Genomic DNA, 22,338 nt, shown 5'->3' on the forward strand with positions numbered 1-22,338 from the left:
TGTGGAGCCGAGGGAGGGAGGAGTCAAGGCAGAGCTGGAGACCAGAAAACCCGAAGCAAATCCACACAATGGAGTGGTGTCCGAGGAGGAGCCAAGGGGCTGAAGGGAAACAGCGGATGCGGGGCCGAGGAACCGGATGATTTAGGAAGAGGCAGGAGAGGAAGGCTGAGTAGGAGCTCTGGAGTCACAGAAGACTTTGAGCTGGGTGTGACCAGCGGAGAAACAGGAGACTTGGAGCTGGCCATTAATCAGTTAGTAGCCATAATGTAAAAAAAGAATTATTTGCTTATCAGTATGAGCCAGAATTTTGATATTGTACTTAATCATATGACCATATATTAAATCAGTGGCTTCTCTTCTCTGTTCAGGCACACCTGTATGTGCCGTTGTTGGGTGCAGGCCAACAGGTGGCTGTTAGACAGCTGAACATGTTCCCAGAATAAGTTCCCAGAATAAAAACAGTCCATGAAAGACTCTGTTGTACCAATGACTGTGGATGAGGTAAGAATTTGAGATAATATATGCAGTACAGATGTGAAGGAAAGAAAGAAAAAATTGTTTTCGGAATAGATGGAGTGATTGAGATCAAATAAACCTGGTCCCCTTTTGTGTCCTACACAGAATCGAAAATATCAATCATTTCTCTGGGTGGCACAAGTCATTCTCCCCTCCGGACTCCCTTGGATTAAATTGATTTTTACCTCCTTTTTTTCTCCCTCCCTTCTCCTTAAAATTGCAATTTGCTGGTTCAGATGGATTACAAAGAGGAAAATCACCACTGGAGAGAGACAGGATCCACGCTTTCCCACTAGGCACCGCAATAAGAACTGGAGCGCACAACAAAGAGTGAAGTGAAATGAGCTGCGTGATGGACAGCACATGCTCGCTCAATGGGACAAAAGGCTTCATAATGACCAGTTGACAGGCAGACGGCCATTACCACACACACAAAGCCACAATAAGATAAAACAGATCTGTAACTGTCCTGTCATAGAAACTAGCCCATTGTGGGCTGGAAATGATAAGATTTCTTCTCCCGCTACTCTCCACTCATCCTCGCCCTCAACACCCACAGTTTTTCTTTTTCCCCTCTGTTATTCACCCCTCTTTTGTGTGGCTTGGGAAAGGCAGCTGCTTTTCTTTTTTCCTTCCTCCCATGTGGGAAAAGAAAGAGCGAAGATTGAAATAGCGCACAACAGAGATGGGCCTTAAACTGCTTTTGTAAAAAAGAGACAAAGCCGAAAGCATGTCTGTTCATTCGTTATTCGTTAAGATTACAGTATAATTGAAGAATTACTGAGCATCTCCCACCTTTCCACATTTTTTCTTGTTTCATCCTCGTTTGTGCTCACTCACTGTCACACTAACATTAAAACACACCAACAGTGTCATTTCTCCACACCAATGTGGTTGTCAGAATGCTGTTGGTATCTCTGAGTACTGAATTGAGTATTCCAAAAAGACTCTATACAGAGAATAAAAAGCCCATCTGGACACACATAATTGTCCAAGAATGACAGGCGGTCTATGTCCGTCGTCTTGGAAAGGTTCAACCGCATATGCCTTCAGACTGCCACTGTCAAACCCTTGGACTGACCAACATTCGATTAGTCACCCACTGGCTCATTAACCGGCTTCCACTCTTCACCCACATCGGCCTGAAATGTGTCTGCGTCAATAGGCTACTTTATGGCAGCAGAGGAATTGAATTCAACCTTTAAGATATCTCCATTGCGAGATATGTAGCCAGATACTCTGTCCACATAGTGTCTACTTGCTGCATTCTCCTTTCAGGTCTGAATGAAGACAGGTGGCATGTTAAAGTTTTGACTGCAGTGACTTTTTCAGCCGATTCGGTATGGCACATTGCTTTTCTTTGTTACCATGCAAAACAGTTAACTTTAACTATGCTAAATGTTATGCATCATTTTCACTTAACTTTTGTGGCTATAATCAAATGCAGGATCCATGATCGTTTATGGCAAGGAAGAGGTGGAGGTTGAGGAACAAAATACCATTATGAATACCATTATCATTCACCAATGAAAATATTTCCTGAGCTGAACTTTTTCATTTTGTATAAAAGCCAATTCCCTCCGCACCGCCATCAACAGATGCCGACAGTCAGGCGGCAACAGGCACTTCGTCAGGTTTTGTTGGATCAGTGTGTTACCCCTGTCGGAGTCTGTTGGCATCTGCCGAACCTTATTTTCACAGATTGAACATGCTGAACTGGAATTTGAATGTCTGAGGAGTGACGTGCCGTAATCTGGTGATTGTCGACATATGTCTGCGTCTGTCGGTGAAGTGTGAATTGGCCTTAAAACTCATCTTGGACACGTTATAAAGCTTTTATGCTAAGAGTATTCTGTGGGGTTTTTTGTTTGCTGCTCCCCCTCTATCTGAAAATCCTGGAGTGGACGAAGCCTATAGTCTCATAACATGAACAGCAGACCAGGTGGAAGGCACAGAACATAAGGTACAGCTCACATGTTCACCTCCACCAATTCCAGCTGATTCCTCATATAAACCAACATCAGAATAATACTGTGCATTGCTTTTCGGCTGTTTTTAATTGGACTATATAATTACTTTCTGATTACTGATATTATTACTCCCAGCTGTTTGCATACCTAGTCATTCTATTATAACAACACAAATTCAACAAATAATATGTCCAACTAAAAAAAAAGTGAGTAATGGCAGAAGATTTAGCTGCATTAATGACTAGTATCCACAAGGAGGTGCTACAAACTATGAAATAAGCACATCATCAGCGTCTAAAAGAAACAGAATAAGGGCACAATTCAATTTGATGTGAAATATGTGAGTCAGTAAAACTGACTCTCAAACTCTGACTCTCAAACTCTCCAAAACGATCTGCCATAACATGTAAGAGTTAAACAAGTTGCAGTTAAAATTATGTTCTTTTCTCTTTATGCCCAAACAGAGTCAGCATATTAGCCATCAGTAAGATGATAAGATCAGTTTGGTCTATTCCAGTCTCACTGGCCTGGCTTTAGGCCTCTAGTCTGGTCATGGAGTTGCTAGTGTCATTGTGTTACATTCAGTGATCACGGGCTGATGTTTTAAGGTGTTCTCTTAGATCGAAAACAGTGTAAAAGAAACCACTGAAGAGATTATGATTGGAATAATTTACAGGAAATGACATGATCTCACATTATTGTTGCTCTCAAATAGAGCTTTTTGACCGAAATGGTTGATTTGAATATTATGGGAAAAAACTGTCATGTAGGACAGTGTTATGAATTTATACTGCTTTTGTCTGTTTTAAAAAACAGTGTTGAGTCTAAAGCTCCAGTCTAGTGTTTTCTCTGTCCTTCTAGATGGCTCTTCTGTCATTCAGTAGCAGCCGTTGACATCGGTAATGACAGGTAAGTGATGCTCTACACTGTTAGATGTTTTCCTCACTGATGATTTATACACAGATGGACAAGTTTCCTCTTCTAAATTCTTTGACAACCTATTCATTTTTTGGTTGTCAAGTCAAACAATGTGATGCAGGATGATATAATGCTCAAAACTGTGTGTTGAATCCAGTGTTTGTGATTCAAAGTCAGACCACTCTTTAAACTCACCTTCACTCACAGAGCAAACAGAATAATATCTTGCCTTTTGTCTCGCTGTATAACCATATATTAAACCATATATAAAAACCATATATTATTTTTATTATAATAAATAATTAAATAAATAAAAAATTCTGTATTTATGTGATTGTGTCTGAGTTTAGATGTGATTTATTTCATATTTATCACACATATCGAGCATTTAAGAAATTATAATATAACAAAATTAGCAGTCCTCTAATTTGATTTGCCGAATGCTGTTACAAAAATGCTGAAGAAAGAAAGCAGCCTTTGCTAATATTAATACTAATATTATTAGTTTTACCTTGTTCTGTTCGATCGGTTGCTTCCATCGATCCATCAATGACTTCCACCAAAGACTATAGAATACAGGGAATTTGCTTCCACACATAATCAGTTAGAATTTTCTTCCATTCAGGTACCGCTGATGTTGTTGTCGTTGTAACAAGACAGTGATCTTCTGCCAGGAACATCAGGTCAATCTTCTGCTGTCCAGAATCAGGTGGTTTGTCTTCGTCTGGCATCTCAGCTGAGACCTGTCCACTATGGGTGACCCTACCAGTAGTTGTGAAGTACCAGTGGCGTAGCTCTCAGCATCACTGATGCACACAAGCCCTCACAGCACGTCAAGCTGCAAACCTTGTGAGGGACCCTAACCTTCCCTAACTTAACTGCTTAAAAGCAACCGCATATCAACCAACCACTCAGAACATCCTGACAGCCATGTAAAACTACAATGCATGAAAAACTACTCAGAAGAGTCCGGCAACCGTAAAGCAACAAGCTAACAACCGCGCAAAAAACCTTGGCAAACCCCAAGGGGGTAATCCAGCACCCGAAAAGCATACCTTCCCTGGGGGCCGCCATTGGTTAGTAAGCCATCACCTACTGGTAGCGTTCCAGTGACTCCCATTCATTTTGGCATCACTTTGACAGCGAATAACTTTTAATCTGAGGTGTTTAAAGACTCAATTTATCCATTGTTTATTACTAAAGAAACACGACAATGTATAAAAGGCTCCATTACCTTGCATCTTACGTTATGGCCCCGTAGAAGCAGTTTTTGTACAAATAGGCTAACGATTGCATCATAACCACGCGACTCTCTGTCGCACAGTAGAGAAATTACCATATAGACAGGAGGAGAAGCTTGCAGGCAATCGGGGGGACGTGGAGGCATAAAGTCTGATAAAGTCAAGGGAGAAGCCCATAGAGAGTCATAAAGTTGCTCCTGCTCCTAGCTCATGGACAGCTCTCCAGCTCTGCAAGATTCGGAAGGGAATGATTCAGATTTCTCTTGGAACAGCTACTAGAAGACTCACAACTGTCAGACAGGTTGCTCACGTCACATCTACATCGTCAAGCTCAGTTTAAGGCTGCGTAGTACGCAGTAAGTGAGTGCTTCTAATTGACTTCACTTTTCTCAGTTGAAATCTATGGGGTCGCTGTGTCTCTATGTGGCAAACGCATGCCAACACACACAGGAAACCATCCAAAACATCCCAACAACCGCGTAGCAAAGCGCTAAAAACACTTAGAACAACCTAACCGCATATCAACGCATTGGCAATTACCAAAAACTTTCTAACAACCTCACAAAAACTATAAACTTACTCTAGAAAATAAAACTTACTCATAAACCTAAAAATGTACTCTAGAACTACCTAAATACAGTATTTACATACAGGTCCCGCTGTGTGATACTCCGGGCTCCGTGTGACACAGTGATGACTCAGTGTCTGGGCTTCTTTCTTCAGGGTTCCTCAGGCAGGGGCTCTTCACTGATGTCCACGTGAATTCGAGGAGCGAAGCTTCTGCTGGTTGTGGAGAAGCTCTCAGTGATCCGGACGCGTCCCTCAGGATGCTGTAATTTTAGCTGTAAATTTTGTCTCTTTCTCTCTTCGTTCAGGGGAAGTTACTTTACATGCTTTGCAGAAAGTAATGTAGAAACTCCATGTAAAACTTAACAATAATTATTTACAAGAAAAGGTATTTCATGCTAATTTAAATTAAATTTGAAATTCAAATCAAATCAAATCAAATCAAATTATAAATGCAGCAAACTCAAAGCATATTTGTTTGGTGTTGTTCATCTTGACAGTGGACACAATGGAGGACCAGGTGGACAGACTTAGTCTGAGAGCTTCTGAGATTAGTCGAGGTACTGTAGTAAATGTCCAATACAACATCATTTTTGATCTCTGTTTTTATCTTATACAAAAAAGAAATGTCATCTCTTTTTCTTAGATCAGAATCAGCATTTGGAATTCAGCTCAAACTTGTCCTTGACTGAAAATACAGAGGTAAGGCCATCTTTATTCTAGGTTCAATACATGTTAAGCTTATCAGACACATTAGTTCACCTAAAAATGAAAATTCTGTCAGTAATGACTCACCCTCATGTTTTTCCAACCCTGTAAGACTTTCGTTCATCGTCGGAACACAAATTAAGATATTTTTGATGAAATCTGAGAGCTGGCTCACTCCTCCATAGGCTGCTTGGTCATTTCATCTGCCGGTCCAGAAAGGTTAGTAAAGACATCGTTAAAATAGTCCAAGTGACTACAGTGGCTCAACCTTAAGTTTAGCAAGCGACGAGAATTATTTTTGTGTGCAAAAAAAAACTAACAAAAATAACGACTTTATTCAACTATTAATTTTCTTCTGTGTGGGTCTCTGAGTGAGTTGTAATGAACTTGATTGACCATATTGATTGGAAAAAAAGTATATTCTGCCTTTGAAATACATAATAACTAAAGAGGCTAGAGAAATTTCTTTCAAATGATTACACAAATTGTACCCTGCTAAAGCTTTTTTGAAAAGGTTTAAGTCAGATATAGACACAAGTTGTTCTTTCTGTGGCGCCCCTGATGAAACTGCTCCTCATATCTTCTGGGGTTGTCCTCATACAACTATTTTGGGACGAATTTTCTCATTTTATTAACTGCAATGTGCTTCCGGGTTTCTCTTTGTTTGTTAAGGATGTCATGTTTTGCTTCTTTAATATACAAAAAGCTAAAACTAACGAATACTTTATTATTAATCTATTATTGCTCCTTGCAAAATTTCACATTCACTGCTGGTAATTCTCTCTTCAAAATCCTACATTCCTTGTTTTTAGGAGAGAGGTCCAACAGTACATCCAAAATATTTCATCATCTAAGAATCTTAAAGAAATCTTAAAAAAATCTTGAAACAATAACCTTGTTTCAACTTTTTCATTTATTTCATTAAAGTTTTCTGTTCTGTTTTTCTTCTGTTTTTATAGGTTATATGGAACCTGTATGTATAGGCCCATGTATATATGTATCAATTATGGATTTTATTATCATTTAATTGTATGTAACTTTTACATTTGTACTTGCTATGTACTTGTATTTTTGATACCTTGGCATTAAAAAATAAAAAATACAAAATAAGGTGGTTAGAGGACCTGCCCCTCCTGAAGAATACAGAATTGTTTCCATATAAAGATAAAAGTGTTTGGAAAATGCTGAGGTGCAATATAGGTGATTGTCTACATTACAAAAATAATTGTGTTATGCTAGTTGAAAGTCTCCTCATATCCTGATAGCAATCACAATGTTAAGCGGTCTAACACACATACCATTTCTCAAAATCAGGTACGCCAATATTGTTTATATACAACATTATTTATTTGATTACAATAAAATTCATATAACATTTATATACAATAACAGTTAATAAACAATAACAGCCATTATTCAAAAATATACAAAGATGGTGTTCTCTGGAGATCCTTTGGAGAGGGCCGTGGCAGAAGCAGCTTTCACAGGAGAGGAACTCTTTTTGTAATCACTTTTTTATTTATTTTCAATTTTGCCAAGATACAATAACAACAATAACTTGTGCAGTTACATTACTTCCAGTAATTGCATTAAACATAAGCAATATACACCACACATTCCTTAGCTACGAAAAAAAAAACTTAGACCAAAGTCATGATCAGGATTACAAATTGGACCTAACGAATTACCACAAATGAAAGACACAAAAAGTCATAACAATAGGCAAGGCAAGGCAAGTTTTTTATATAGCACATTTCATACACAATGGCAATTCAAAGTGCTTTACATAGAAGAAATTAAAAAAATAATGAAAAGAAATAAGAATAATTAAAACAGTTTAGAAAAATTAAATACAGTACTTTTAAAAAATAAAAAAAAGAATATTATTATAGATCTTTCCTTCAAAGGATTCCCTTAAGACTTCAATCTTTCAACCTTCTTTTAACCTTCAATCTTCTTACGACTTCCATCTATCAACTTTCCTTTAACTTTCTTTTCTCCCTCAATTACTCACACGTTCTTTAATATCGTCATTTAAATACTGTTCTACTTTCAAACCCACATTAATACACGTCACTTTCACATTATCACTTTCTTTTACACCTTCTGAGTGGGCATTTACAGTTACGGGCTAAATGCCCTGCTGACATAGGAGAAATTAAAATAATTAAAAGAAATAAGAATAATTAAAACAGTTTAGAAAAATAAAATAAAATACAGTACAGTACAAATAGCTTCAAACAATAGCTTCTTTACATCCTCTGCAGCCTTTTCCCACATCCCCAACGTTTTTAGTTTGGCATTATTAATACGGGCTGATGACCAAACTGAGTCTTTGTTAATATTAATAAATTCCACTAGTTTGGGCTTAACTTGTGCAAGGTATTTTTCATTTCTCAACAGGGTTGTATTAAATCTCCACCTGGACGATTTACCTTGTAAAAAGTCAAAATTGAATAAAGTCATAATTGCATTATGGTCAGAGATAATACGAGGTAAGAAAACCATCTTATCTATTGTTGGAATCAAGTCTGGTGTGGATAAAATGTAATCTATTCTTGAGAACATCTTATGATGAGGTGAGAAATAAGTGTAATCTCTGGCTGTGGGTTCTGAAGCCTCCAAATATCAACCAAGTTTATATCCTTGACAAAGTTCTTTAAAGCCTTTAAAAATGGATGGATTAGACCTATCTAAATTGCAGTCAAAGAACGTATTCATATCCGATCCTATAATAAGTGAGTAATTAGAGAGACTCAGCAACTCTTTGGTCAGCCAAGGAAAATAGGACGAGTCAAAAATCGTGGGGGCATAAATGCATAAATTTAACCCTCTAACATTGAGGGACAGTACAATGTAATTAGTCATCCTGGTAACCTCTAATCAAAATACATTGTGATCCTGATATAAAATGAAGAATAAAAATATTCTGTGTGAACCCCAAACCCCCCACCCCCTTGTGATAAACACTTGACTTCCTTGGTACTATATTCGACTTATCTACTCTCCCTGGGAGAGCTATCCGAGCATTAAATCTTAACATGTAACACCAAAATCAATATAATCCATTAATATATGGTGGGAGCGATATAATGTAAACACATACCTAAAAAAAAGAAAAAAAAAAGGGAACGGACGTAGAATAATATAAAAAAAAAATATATAAAAAAATTTGCAATAATATTAAACCAAAATAATGTTGCGCTTTACAGTGCCTCTTCAAAGTGAGGAATAAGGTAAAATACAAATGAGAACACATTGGCAGGGGGCGTCCCACTTAGTGAGTAGCTAAGTAGCTTACCGAGCACTTAAGAGAGTTCGGTTATCTGCACTCTGTCCCCGTAGGAGCGGCAAGAGACCGACGTCTAAGCGTCACCTTCAAACTGAGTGTAGTTCCCTGGGTTAAAGTCATTCCAAGAAAGACCCCCCGTGGTCGATATCAAAACGATATGGTATTGCCAACTCAGTCCTTGTTTGAGCCGAAGTGTTGATTGTCGAAAGTTTCAGCAGTCTCGGCAGAGCTGAATGAATGCCGGGATCCCTCAAAGTACACCACCAGCGTTGCTGGTCGTAGGCTGAACTTATCGTAGGCTGAACTTATCGTAGGCTGAACTTAACCCCTTTCTCATAAAACTGTGATTTTACCTTCTTGTAGGTACTGCGCTTGGCCGCCAGTCGAGCGCTCAAATCCGGGAAGATAAAGATTGTCCTGCCCTCGTAAAAGAGCTGACGCTTTTGTATAGCCAGTTGCAGGACGCGCTCTCTCTCCTGAAAGCGGTGAAAGCAGAGGATGAACGGCCGAGGGTTTGCGTCAGGGCTCGGTTTAGGCATCGGCGCTCTGTGACATCTTTCCAGCTCCGGGGCTTTTGACAAGCTGTCGTCATTCAACACTTTGACCAAGAGTTCAGACATGAACTTCAATGGACACTTCCCCCGCTCGCTGTCCCGCGACGCCGAGGACCCTGAGATTCGTACGCCTTTGCCTATTTTCATACCCATCCAACATGTCCCTCAAATCGTTATTTTCTTTCGTGAGGTCCCGCACGGAGGACCTCAGTTCCGCCACGGATGATTCCAGTGTGGAGATCCGGTCACTGTGGTCTGTAAGCAAGTCCTCCGCCTCGTTGAAGCGAACTTCGTACAACTCGACTTGTTGTTTAACAGCTTCCAGTGTATTTTGAATCGGCGAGAGTGACGTCTTTAGTTTTGTCAGCCCTTCCGTGATGTTATTTCGGTTCTTTTCAAGTTCAGCCACCAACATGGCTAGCGTTAGTTGCTCAGCCGCCATGGCACGTGTTGTACGTCCCTCTTCAATACTTTAGTTCGAAACCTTGTCCTTTCTGTTCTTGTCTGACATCCCAAACGATAGTTCAGTAAAGGAAAACCGTCGGTGAAAGGTTATAGTCACTTTGTAGGCGTAGATTTATAAATAAAACAGTTTTTGCTCGGGAGCTCTCCTCTACACGTCCGCTCTATCACGCCATCACAGGAGAGGAATTCTGACGTCGCTCTTCATCTCTTATCCTGTGACCTGAAACAAACAAACAAAAAAGGTTACAGTCATAGATTACAATTAGAAGAAAACATTTTTAAAATCTTTCAAATGAAAAGTGAATATAATCTTCAAAATCATTTGCAGCTGATCTTAGGCTCATTACCTTAAACCAGTCATGTCGAAGGATTTTCCTCAGATAAATCCGTTGACTTGGGCTTTCCTTCAGGAGGGATCGCATCAGGAGGCAGCAATCTGTGCAGAACGATAGAAGCGAGTCAGATTATTACCTTAAACTTTAATTAAGCTTTAAGATTCGACTATTCTATAAAGTACGGTCAGAAAATCAGAAAAAATGCTTGTATTATCCAATATCTATCTTCTATACAGCCACTTGGCTCAGGTGTTACTTTTTCGTACTTTCTTTGTTTTGTATGATTTAAATTACAGTTGGTCTTCTTTGTTGTGATGAACGCCATCTTACCGTTTGACAAGCCAGGATCAGACCAGATGTCATCTTCAATCATTTGCTTGTCTCTCGGTCCTGGAAAGCGTCCACACACCAGCAGGAATAAGAGCACTCCCAGAGACCACACGGTAGCTGGTTTCCCGTGGTACTTGCCCTCTGTATAGTGCTCAGGTGGGCGGTAGGATAGAGTGCCTGCAGAAAAAAGATTTGTCTGATGAGTAAGAACCATAGCATGAAATACCATAGCATGTGGTAAAAACATCTGGTGTTTTTCATTGAAAAAAACGCTGCCTCAAATGTGAGATATGGTTTAATATGATACCAATTGAACTAGTCACTAGAACTTAAGTCCCAAACTACAGGTTTGATTCATAATTCATACCAGAGAATCTTTCATAGCCAGATTCCTGCAGGAGATCCCCGCACCCGAAGTCGATCAGCTTGACCTCAAGCGTTTCTGTGTTGATGAGCAGGTTCTCCAGCTTAACGTCGCGGTGAAACACTCCCCGCCGACAGCACATATGAGCCGCCGTTGTTGCCTGTGCCATGATACGCCGCGCTGTGTCCTCATCTAGGATGTCTTCGTGATGCCTTCGGGAAAAATGCCACAGATCCTCACAGGGTGAGGGACGCTCCAAGACCATGATGTATTGGTCAGGCTGGTCCTGCCAGTCCAGCAACTCAATGATCTCTGACACTTTGGGGCCCCCATTAGCCAGGATTAATAGGCCGACCTCTAATGGGAAGGGTGCGGGATGTCCAGGCTGGAAGAAAGATCATTATTATATGAAGGTGTTGTCATTATGTTTACATATTTTAATTTGAAAACAACATAGCGAGTGTAGGCTACTTACAATGTTGATGTATTCCAGGTTCTGCGGCTTTTTGACAATTTTCACTGCCACCTGATGAACCAAAAAACCAAAAAACATTGTTACATTTCTAACATGTCAAATGCAGGAAATACTGTAGTGGAAAAATATACACAAAAAGACTTGAAATGGATGTAGTGAGACAAAATAATTTGCTGACTAAATATTGTAAGAAAATGACGATACCTGAAGGCCATCCTCCAAGCGTTTCCCTTCATAGACAGAGCCGTATGATCCCTCACCAATCATTCTGCCCATCTCATACCGGCTCAGGATGTTGTCTGCAAAAAGATGATTCAATTTAGTTGCATGGACAGCAGTGAGTTTAATGTTTGAGGTCATGGCCGTAAACTCACCCTCGGTTGTCTCGTCCACGCTGTTGTTGTGACCTGGAGCTGGACTGACTGGACTGTGATGGACTGGAGCTGGAGGGGTTTAGAGCAAGGGATATCATGTTTAAATGCAATCAAAAAATATTAAACACTGCATAGTCATATTATGGTGATTCTTCAGTTACTACATGCATTCTTAAAAAAAAAAGAGTTCTGTTTAAATATTTAAGACATGTCCTGGAAAATATCATAACTTTGATCAAACTTTGGGATTTTGATATAGGTGTGAATTTGTAACATAATTATGGTCATTAATGGCACTTCATCCAATGGGAACAGAAAAATTCCCTTAATTAATTAAGTTCCCATGAATGACACGTTTCCATTAATGGATACTCATATCTAGCTGAAAATGATGTAGACTTTACAGAGCGCACTAATAAACAGAGCATTTACACATTGTCAACTGGTCATTGGATTTACCCTCAGCGTGTCTCTCACTACCGGTTGCAGTGGTCTGATCCTCCACTATCTGACCCTGACCTAAGCCACTCCAGTGAAGAGAGAGATGCTCTCCAGAACTCCAGAGAAGAGAGGTCAGATCTACAGACCTATTCTGGCTCACCTGACTAGCACTTTCCTCACTGCTAATAGGCTGATGATATACATAGAGCACATAGAAGAGATTTGACCCTGATTTATTTCCATATCACAATAAACATTTAAAACAAATGCACAAAAAGGTGTCAAAATCATCCAAATATTAATATATATTCAGATTTATTTGTAGCTTATTAGGGCCAATACCTCAAACCAATTCCGGAACAGTGCTGGACTGCGGTGGCCTGGAGCTGGAGGGGTTTGAACCTGCTGATCTGCAGGAGGAAGAACTTCAAAAATTATATTTTGATATAATATGGTGTGGTCAAATATGGTAATAAATGACACTCCAGTGATATTATTCAATGGTCATTTGTTTGACCCTCAGACTTACCCATCCTCGTCCTCTTTCTCATTGGCATCTCATCTTCAGCGCTCTGATGGGAGTCGTGCACCTGGTCAAGCTGTCTCTTCAGTGCCGGACCTCTGCGAGAGGGTTGAGAGGAAGTGGACGGACGTCCATCACCTGGGCTCTGCTCCCTGTCAGCCGGACCTGTGGGCACAGAAACATGTGGGCCTGGCATCCTTCAAAGTGCAATAAAAAACAATACAAATACAATACAAAATACAATACAATGCTCCTCAGAAATACCCCTCCCCCCAAAATTAATTAATTAATTAAATAAAACTCCAAACTCCCTCTAAAACAAGAAAAGAACAATCAAATGAAAGAGTCCTCAGAAATAATATGAAGTAATATGAAATAATGAAATATGAAATAATATGAACGATGTAACGTTGGCGGATATGTAATCCGATCTCCTTCTAGAATAAAAGTATCCTCTCTGAAATCCTCCGAACAGCTTCAAAATCTCAAGATCAGCGTAGAAAGTAGTCAGCAAAAGTCTCCTCTCTGAAATCCTCCGAACAGCTTCACAATCTCAAGATCAGCGCAGAAAATAGTCAGCAAAAGTCTCTGAATTCGCCTCGTTTAGTGTCAACCAGCAGAAAGCGATCAAAGTGTTGACATGTGCAGACAGAATTCATAAGACGCGTCCCCGTCGCCATAGCAACTTAAATTCGAATCACTCATATACACGCACGCGCACCCGAAGTCGCGTGCGTGAGCAGAGCGCGTGAGCGCACATCGAATCTGCAAACAAACCGAATCTGTTCATGCAGGACTGAATGTAATTATTAAATAACCATTTAACAAGTTATATTATGATGTATAATTACTGCTTAGCTACAAAATGGAAGTTTAAAATTCAACCGTTAAAGCATGAAATAAGGTACCATGAATCAGTGAATTTGAGTTTGATGTGGCTATATTATCAGTAATAAAATGACCATAAAAAAATGTAATCGTTAAAAAAAGTTTCAGACATTTATGTCAATTCGATTCAGAGATGAGTACTAATGTTGTCCATCAGAGGGAGCCACAGGATAGCAAATCCTTTAAGAACACAGTTAATAATAATTGTTATAATGCTAACTTTTTGTTTTAAATGGTCAATATAAAAACTTATAGATTGTTAGATTTATTCAGATATACAGAAAAAGAAATGTACATATAATGAATATGTAATATAGTGTCTAATGTAATTGTCTAATGAGTTTATTGAATGACTTTTATGAGGTAAATGTAACATTGCTCTCAAGCTTTCTTAGTTTGAGTGATTACACGAGACATGATTCGTTTATTCAGGATAGTTTATTTAGAAATTAGTAAAAAGGAAGAAATGGTATTCAGTTAAGAACCGCTTAACTACAACATGCAACATTACAAATGTCAAAATGGTATTTATTGTTTAAATTTGATAATATTATTGACAATTTGAAATCTGAAACTTTATAACAAAGCACAAAAGCAAATTGTGATTTATTGGATAGAAGGTGCACTACAATGTTTTGCTCGTTCATAAACTTAAAATGACTGACTAAAAGTTTGATTCTTCGAATTTAAGAATTGATATTCCTTCATAAAAATAAGAAGCGAATAAAAATGAGAATTAGTTATTTTTACCCAGCCCTATTTTGAATCAATAATAATATGGATCACGCAAAACAAAAACGCAGAATGGATCATTTATATTTTCTATAATCAGCAGAGATTTATTGTGATGTTTTATCTGAAGTAGAATGACTCATGTTTGGAGTTCAGTGTTGCACTTTTACCAAATAATACTGTGTAGGGAAGAACATTTAGCGAATACAATTGAGTCAAAAAAGCTTAAGACTTGATTTAAAGTTTGGAGAATTATGAGCATGGTTTGCTAAATTAGGAATGTTTTTTGGAGTTGCAATATTGAAAGGGGTTTATTATTCTGTTGTGTACTTCCCATATTAAGATCACTAGTTGTCAAAACCACAGTTAAAAAAATGGAAATGCTGAAATATCAAGATGATGAAAACTAATGTAGAGGGCAGCGAAATCATATATTATTAAGATTAGGCTTATAAACTAAATTGATATTTACAAACATTGGATGTTGATTCAAGTATAGGCTACCTCTAATGAGGACGAATGATTGATGAGCCAAACCCTGGGTGTGTGTGCTAGCCTAACCCCTCCCCATGGGTGACCCTCTATGATTCGCAAAGTGTCTGGCTCAAAGAAGATCTCTACACCGCAAGAAAAACTTTTAATAATGGATTTTTATGTTTGACATACTCTACATAACTGTGATAATAACAGGCAATGCTGAACCAAGTGTATACACATATAACAATGTTTAATTTTTGATTAGGGAGTGAAAAATCTTTTACTCTGTCCATTGAAAGAAAAAGAAAAAAAGAACTGAAAGAAAGAAAATGTATGGAGAGAGATGTTTGGTTCTTATGCTCCTACGGAGTTTGGTGGTATAATGTAGTCATTGGAAAGGAGAATGGGTGACTCAGTTTAGTCACTAGGTAGCATAACTGAGGGGGCTGGATTTTGGAAAAGGATAGTGAAAGTGGGGCTTAAATAAGCCCCAGAGGAGGGAATTTGGAAGATTTTATTATTAAAAATCGGCATTAAAAAATAAAAAATACAAAATAAGGTGGTTAGAGGACCTGCCCCTCCTGAAGAATACAGAATTGTTTCCATATAAAGATAAAAGTGTTTGGAAAATGCTGAGGTGCAATATAGGTGATTGTCTACATTACAAAAATAATTGTGTTATGCTGGTTGAAAGTCTCCTCATATCCTGATAGCAATCACAATGTTAAGCGGTCTAACACACATACCATTTCTCAAAATCAGGTACGCCAATATTGTTCATATACAACATTATTTATTTTATTACAATAAAATTCATATAACATTTATATACAATAACAGTTAATAAACAATAACAGCCATTATTCAAAAATATACAAAGATGGTGTTCTCTGGAGATCCTTTGGAGAGGGCCGTGGCAGAAGCAGCTTTCACAGGAGAGGAACTCTTTTTGTAATCACTTTTTTTTTTATTTTCAATTTTGCCAAGATACAATAACAACAATAACTTGTGCAGTTACATTACTTCCAGTAATTGCATTAAACATAAGCAATATACACCACACATTCCTTAGCTACGAAAAAAAAAACTTAGACCAAAGTCATGATCAGGATTACAAATTGGACCTAACGAATTACCACAAATGAAAGACACAAAAAGTCATAACAATAGGCAAGGCAAGGCAAGTTTATTTATATAGCACATTTCATACACAATGGCAATTCAAAGTGCTTTACATAGAAGAAATAAAAAAAATAATGAAAAGAAATAAGAATAATTAAAACAGTTTAGAAAAATAAAATACAGTACTTTTAAAAAATAAAAAAAAGAATATTATTATAGATCTTTCCTTCAAAGGATTCCCTTAAGACTTCAATCTTTCAACCTTCTTTTAACCTTCAATCTTCTTACGACTTCCATCTATCAACTTTCCTTTAACTTTCTTTTCTCCCTCAATTACTCACACGTTCTTTAATATCGTCATTTAAATACTGTTCTACTTTCAAACCCACATTAATACACGTCACTTTCACATTATCACTTTCTTTTACACCTTCTGAGTGGGCATTTACAGTTACGGGCTAAATGCCCTGCTGACATAGGAGAAATTAAAATAATTAAAAGAAATAAGAATAATTAAAACAGTTTAGAAAAATAAAATAAAATACAGTACAGTACAAATAGCTTCAAACAATAGCTTCTTTACATCCTCTGCAGCCTTTTCCCACATCACCAACGTTTTTAGTTTGGCATTATTAATACGGGCTGATGACCAAACTGAGTCTTTGTTAATATTAATAAATTCCACTAGTTTGGGCTTAACTTGTGCAAGGTATTTTTCATTTCTCAACAGGGTTGTATTAAATCTCCACCTGGACGATTTACCTTGTAAAAAGTCAAAATTGAATAAAGTCATAATTGCATTATGGTCAGAGATAATACGAGGTAAGAAAACCATCTTATCTATTGTTGGAATCAAGTCTGGTGTGGATAAAATGTAATCTATTCTTGAGAACATCTTATGATGAGGTGAGAAATAAGTGTAATCTCTGGCTGTGGGTTCTGAAGCCTCCAAATATCAACCAAGTTTATATCCTTGACAAAGTTCTTTAAAGCCTTTAAAAATGGATGGATTAGACCTATCTAAATTGCAGTCAAAGAACGTATTCATATCCGATCCTATAATAAGTGAGTAATTAGAGAGACTCAGCAACTCTTTGGTCAGCCAAGGAAAATAGGACGAGTCAAAAATCGTGGGGGCATAAATGCATAAATTTAACCCTCTAACATTGAGGGACAGTACAATGTAATTAGTCATCCTGGTAACCTCTAATCAAAATACATTGTGATCCTGATATAAAATGAAGAATAAAAATATTCTGTGTGAACCCCAAACCCCCCACCCCCTTGTGATAAACACTTGACTTCCTTGGTACTATCTTCGACTTATTTACTCTCCCTGGGAGAGCTATCCGAGCATTAAATCTTAACATGTAACACCAAAATCAATATAATCCATTAATATATGGTGGGAGCAATATAATGTAAACACATACCTAAAAAAAAGAAAAAAAAAAGGGAACGGACGTAGAATAATATAAAAAAAATATATATAAAAAAATTTGCAATAATATTAAACCAAAATAATGTTGCGCTTTACAGTGCCTCTTCAAAGTGAGGAATAAGGTAAAATACAAATGAGAACACATTGGCAGGGGGCGTCCCACTTAGTGAGTAGCTAAGTAGCTTACCGAGCACTTACAGAGTTCGGTTATCTGCACTCTGTCCCCGTAGGAGCGGCAAGAGACCGACGTCTAAGCGTCACCTTCAAACTGAGTGTAGTTCCCTGGGTTAAAGTCATTCCAAGAAAGACCCCCCGTGGTCGATATCATCCCTGTAATTTGTAGATACTGGTTTACCTCCCGTCCTGTCATTGCCAACTCAGTCCTTGTTTGAGCCGAAGTGTTGATTGTCAAAAGTTTCAGCAGTCTCGGCAGAGCTGAATGAATGCCGGGATCCCTCAAAGTACACCACCAGCGTTGCAGGGTATCGTAGGCTGAACTTAACCCCTTTCTCATAAAACTGTGATTTTACCTTCTTGTAGGTACTGCGCTTGGCCGCCAGTCGAGCGCTCAAATCCGGGAAGATAAAGATTGTCCTGCCCTCGTAAAAGAGCTGACGCTTTTGTATAGCCAGTTGCAGGACGCGCTCTCTCTCCTGAAAGCGGTGAAAGCAGAGGATGAACGGCCGAGGGTTTGCGTCAGGGCTCGGTTTAGGCATCGGCGCTCTGTGACATCTTTCCAGCTCCGGGGCTTTTGACAAGCTGTCGTCATTCAACACTTTGACCAAGAGTTCAGACATGAACTTCAATGGACACTTCCCCCGCTCGCTGTCCTCCGCGACGCCGAGGACCCTGAGATTCGTACGCCTTTGCCTATTTTCATACCCATCCAACATGTCCCTCAAATCGTTATTTTCTTTCGTGAGGTCCCGCACGGAGGACCTCAGTTCCGCCACGGATGATTCCAGTGTGGAGATCCGGTCACTGTGGTCTGTAAGCACGTCCTCCGCCTCGTTGAAGCGAACTTCGTACAACTCGACTTGTTGTTTAACAGCTTCCAGTGTATTTTGAATCGGCGAGAGTGACGTCTTTAGTTTTGTCAGCCCTTCCGTGATGTTATTTCGGTTCTTTTCAAGTTCAGCCACCAACATGGCTAGCGTTAGTTGCTCAGCCGCCATGGCACGTGTTGTACGTCCCTCTTCAATACTTTAGTTCGAAACCTTGTCCTTTCTGTTCTTGTCTGACATCCCAAACGATAGTTCAGTAAAGGAAAACCGTCGGTGAAAGGTTATAGTCACTTTGTAGGCGTAGATTTATAAATAAAACAGTTTTTGCTCGGGAGCTCTCCTCTACACGTCCGCTCTATCACGCCATCACAGGAGAGGAATTCTGACGTCGCTCTTCATCTCTTCTTCTGTGACCTGAAACAAACAAACAAAAAAGGTTACAGTCATAGATTACAATTAGAAGAAAACATTTTTAAAATCTTTCAAATGAAAAGTGAATATAATCTTCAAAATCATTTGCAGCTGATCTTAGGCTCATTACCTTAAACCAGTCATGTCGAAGGATTTTCCTCAGATAAATCCGTTGACTTGGGCTTTTCTTGAGGAGGGATCGCATCAGGAGGCAGCAATCTGTGCAGAACGATAGAAGCGAGTCAGATTATTACCTTAAACTTTAATTAAGCTTTAAGATTCGACTATTCTATAAAGTACGGTCAGAAAATCAGAAAAAATGCTTGTATTATCCAATATCTATCTTCTACACAGCCACTTGGCTCAGGTGTTACTTTTTCGTACTTTCTTTGTTTTGTATGATTTAAATTACAGTTGGTCTTCTTTGTTGTGATGAACGCCATCTTACCGTTTGACAAGCCAGGATCAGACCAGATGTCATCTTCAATCATTTGCTTGTCTCTCGGTCCTGGAAAGCGTCCACACACCAGCAGGAATAAGAGCACTCCCAGAGACCACACGGTAGCTGGTTTCCCGTGGTACTTCCCCTCTGTATAGTGCTCAGGTGGGCGGTAGGATAGAGTGCCTGCAGAAAAAAGATTTGTCTGATGAGTAAGAACCATAGCATGAAATACCATAGCATGTGGTAAAAACATCTGGTGTTTTTCATTTAAAAAAACGCTGCCTCAAATGTGAGATATGGTTTAATATGATACCAATTGAACTAGTCACTAGAACTTAAGTCCCAAACTACAGGTTTGATTCATAATTCATACCAGAGAATCTTTCATAGCCAGCTTCCTGCAGGAGATCCCCGCACCCGAAGTCGATCAGCTTGACCTCAAGCGTTTCTGTGTTGATGAGCAGGTTCTCCAGCTTAACGTCGCGGTGAAACACTCCCCGCCGACAGCACATATGAGCCGCCGTTGTTGCCTGTGCCATGATACGCCGCGCTGTGTCCTCATCTAGGATGTCTTCGTGATGCCTTCGGGAAAAATGCCACAGATCCTCACAGGGTGAGGGACGCTCCAAGACCATGATGTATTGGTCAGGCTGGTCCTGCCAGTCCAGCAACTCAATGATCTCTGACACTTTGGGGCCCCCATTAGCCAGGATTAATAGGCCGACCTCTAATGGGAAGGGTGCGGAATGTCCAGGCTGGAAGAAAGATCATTATTATATGAAGGTGTTGTCATTATGTTTACATATTTTAATTTGAAAACAACATAGCGAGTGTAGGCTACTTACAATGTTGATGTATTCCAGGTTCTGCGGCTTTTTGACAATTTTCACTGCCACCTGATCAACCAAAAAAACAAAAAACATTGTTACATTTCTAACATGTCAAATGCAGGAAATACTGTAGTGGAAAAATATACACAAAAAGACTTGAAATGGATGTAGTGAGACAAAATAATTTGCTGACTAAATATTGTAAGAAAATGACGATACCTGAAGGCCATCCTCCAAGCGTTTCCCTTCATAGACAGAGCCGTATGATCCCTCACCAATCATTCTGCCCATCTCATACCGGCTCAGGATGTTGTCTGCAAAAAGATGATTCAATTTAGTTGCATGGACAGCAGTGAGTTTAATGTTTGAGGTCATGGCCGTAAACTCACCCTCGGTTGTCTCGTCCACGCTGTTGTTGTGACCTGGAGCTGGACTGACTGGACTGTGATGGACTGGAGCTGGAGGGGTTTAGAGCAAGGGATATCATGTTTAAATGCAATCAAAAAATATTAAACACTGCATAGTCATATTATGGTGATTCTTCAGTTACTACATGCATTCTTAAAAAAAAAAGAGTTCTGTTTAAATATTTAAGACATGTCCTGGAAAATATCATAACTTTGATCAAACTTTGGGATTTTGATATAGGTGTGAATTTGTAACATAATTATGGTCATTAATGGCACTTCATCCAATGGGAACAGAAAAATTCCCTTAATTAATTAAGTTCCCATGAATGACACGTTTCCATTAATGGATACTCATATCTAGCTGAAAATGATGTAGACTTTACAGAGCGCACTAATAAACAGAGCATTTACACATTGTCAACTGGTCATTGGATTTACCCTCAGCGTGTCTCTCACTACCGGTTGCAGTGGTCTGATCCTCCACTATCTGACCCTGACCTAAGCCACTCCAGTGAAGAGAGAGATGCTCTCCAGAACTCCAGAGAAGAGAGGTCAGATCTACAGACCTATTCTGGCTCACCTGACTAGCACTTTCCTCACTGCTAATAGGCTGATGATATACATAGAGCACATAGAAGAGATTTGACCCTGATTTCTTTCCATATCACAATAAACATTTAAAACAAATGCACAAAAAGGTGTCAAAATCATCCAAATATTAATATATATTCAAATTCATTTGTAGCTTATTAGGGCCAATACCTCAAACCAATTCCGGAACAGTGCTGGACTGCGGTGGCCTGGAGCTGGAGGGGTTTGAACCTGCTGATCTGCAGGAGGAAGAACTTCAAAAATTATATTTTGATATAATATGGTGTGGTCAAATATGGTAATAAATGACACTCCAGTGATATTATTCAATGGTCATTTGTTTGACCCTCAGACTTACCCATCCTCGTCCTCTTTCTCATTGGCATCTCATCTTCAGCGCTCTGATGGGAGTCGTGCACCTGGTCAAGCTGTCTCTTCAGTGCCGGACCTCTGCGAGAGGGTTGAGAGGAAGTGGACGGACGTCCATCACCTGGGCTCTGCTCCCTGTCAGCCGGACCTGTGGGCACAGAAACATGTGGGCCTGGCATCCTTCAAAGTGCAATAAAAAACAATACAAATACAATACAAAATACAATACAATGCTCCTCAGAAATACCCCTCCCCCCAAAATTAATTAATTAATTAAATAAAACTCCAAACTCCCTCTAAAACAAGAAAAGAACAATCAAATGAAAGAGTCCTCAGAAATAATATGAAGTAATATGAAATATGAAATAATGAAATATGAAATAATATGAACGATGTAACGTTGGCGGATATGTAATCCGATCTCCTTCTAGAATAAAAGTATCCTCTCTGAAATCCTCCGAACAGCTTCAAAATCTCAAGATCAGCGTAGAAAGTAGTCAGCAAAAGTCTCCTCTCTGAAATCCTCCGAACAGCTTCACAATCTCAAG

At 39.0% G+C, this 22,338-nt stretch overlaps 1 protein-coding gene across 1 annotated transcript; it reads right to left on the reverse strand.

Moving 5' to 3' along the window:
* Positions 1-10,581: 10,581 nt before the first annotated feature.
* On the reverse strand, positions 10,582-13,269 carry LOC309502564 (serine/threonine-protein kinase pim-2-like; the record flags this gene model as incomplete). Its single annotated transcript, XM_082174967.1, has 8 exons — positions 10,582-10,667; positions 10,897-11,073; positions 11,264-11,645; positions 11,736-11,786; positions 11,940-12,178; positions 12,569-12,740; positions 12,893-12,960; positions 13,080-13,269. Coding segments are annotated over 8 exons (1,365 nt in total), but the record flags the coding sequence as incomplete, so codon positions are not given.
* Between the last annotated feature and the right edge of the window lie 9,069 nt (positions 13,270-22,338).

This window comes from Leuciscus leuciscus (assembly GCF_965113295.1).
Source record: "Leuciscus leuciscus genome assembly, chromosome: 7".
In the NCBI taxonomy this organism is placed as follows: Eukaryota; Metazoa; Chordata; class Actinopteri; order Cypriniformes; family Leuciscidae; genus Leuciscus; species Leuciscus leuciscus.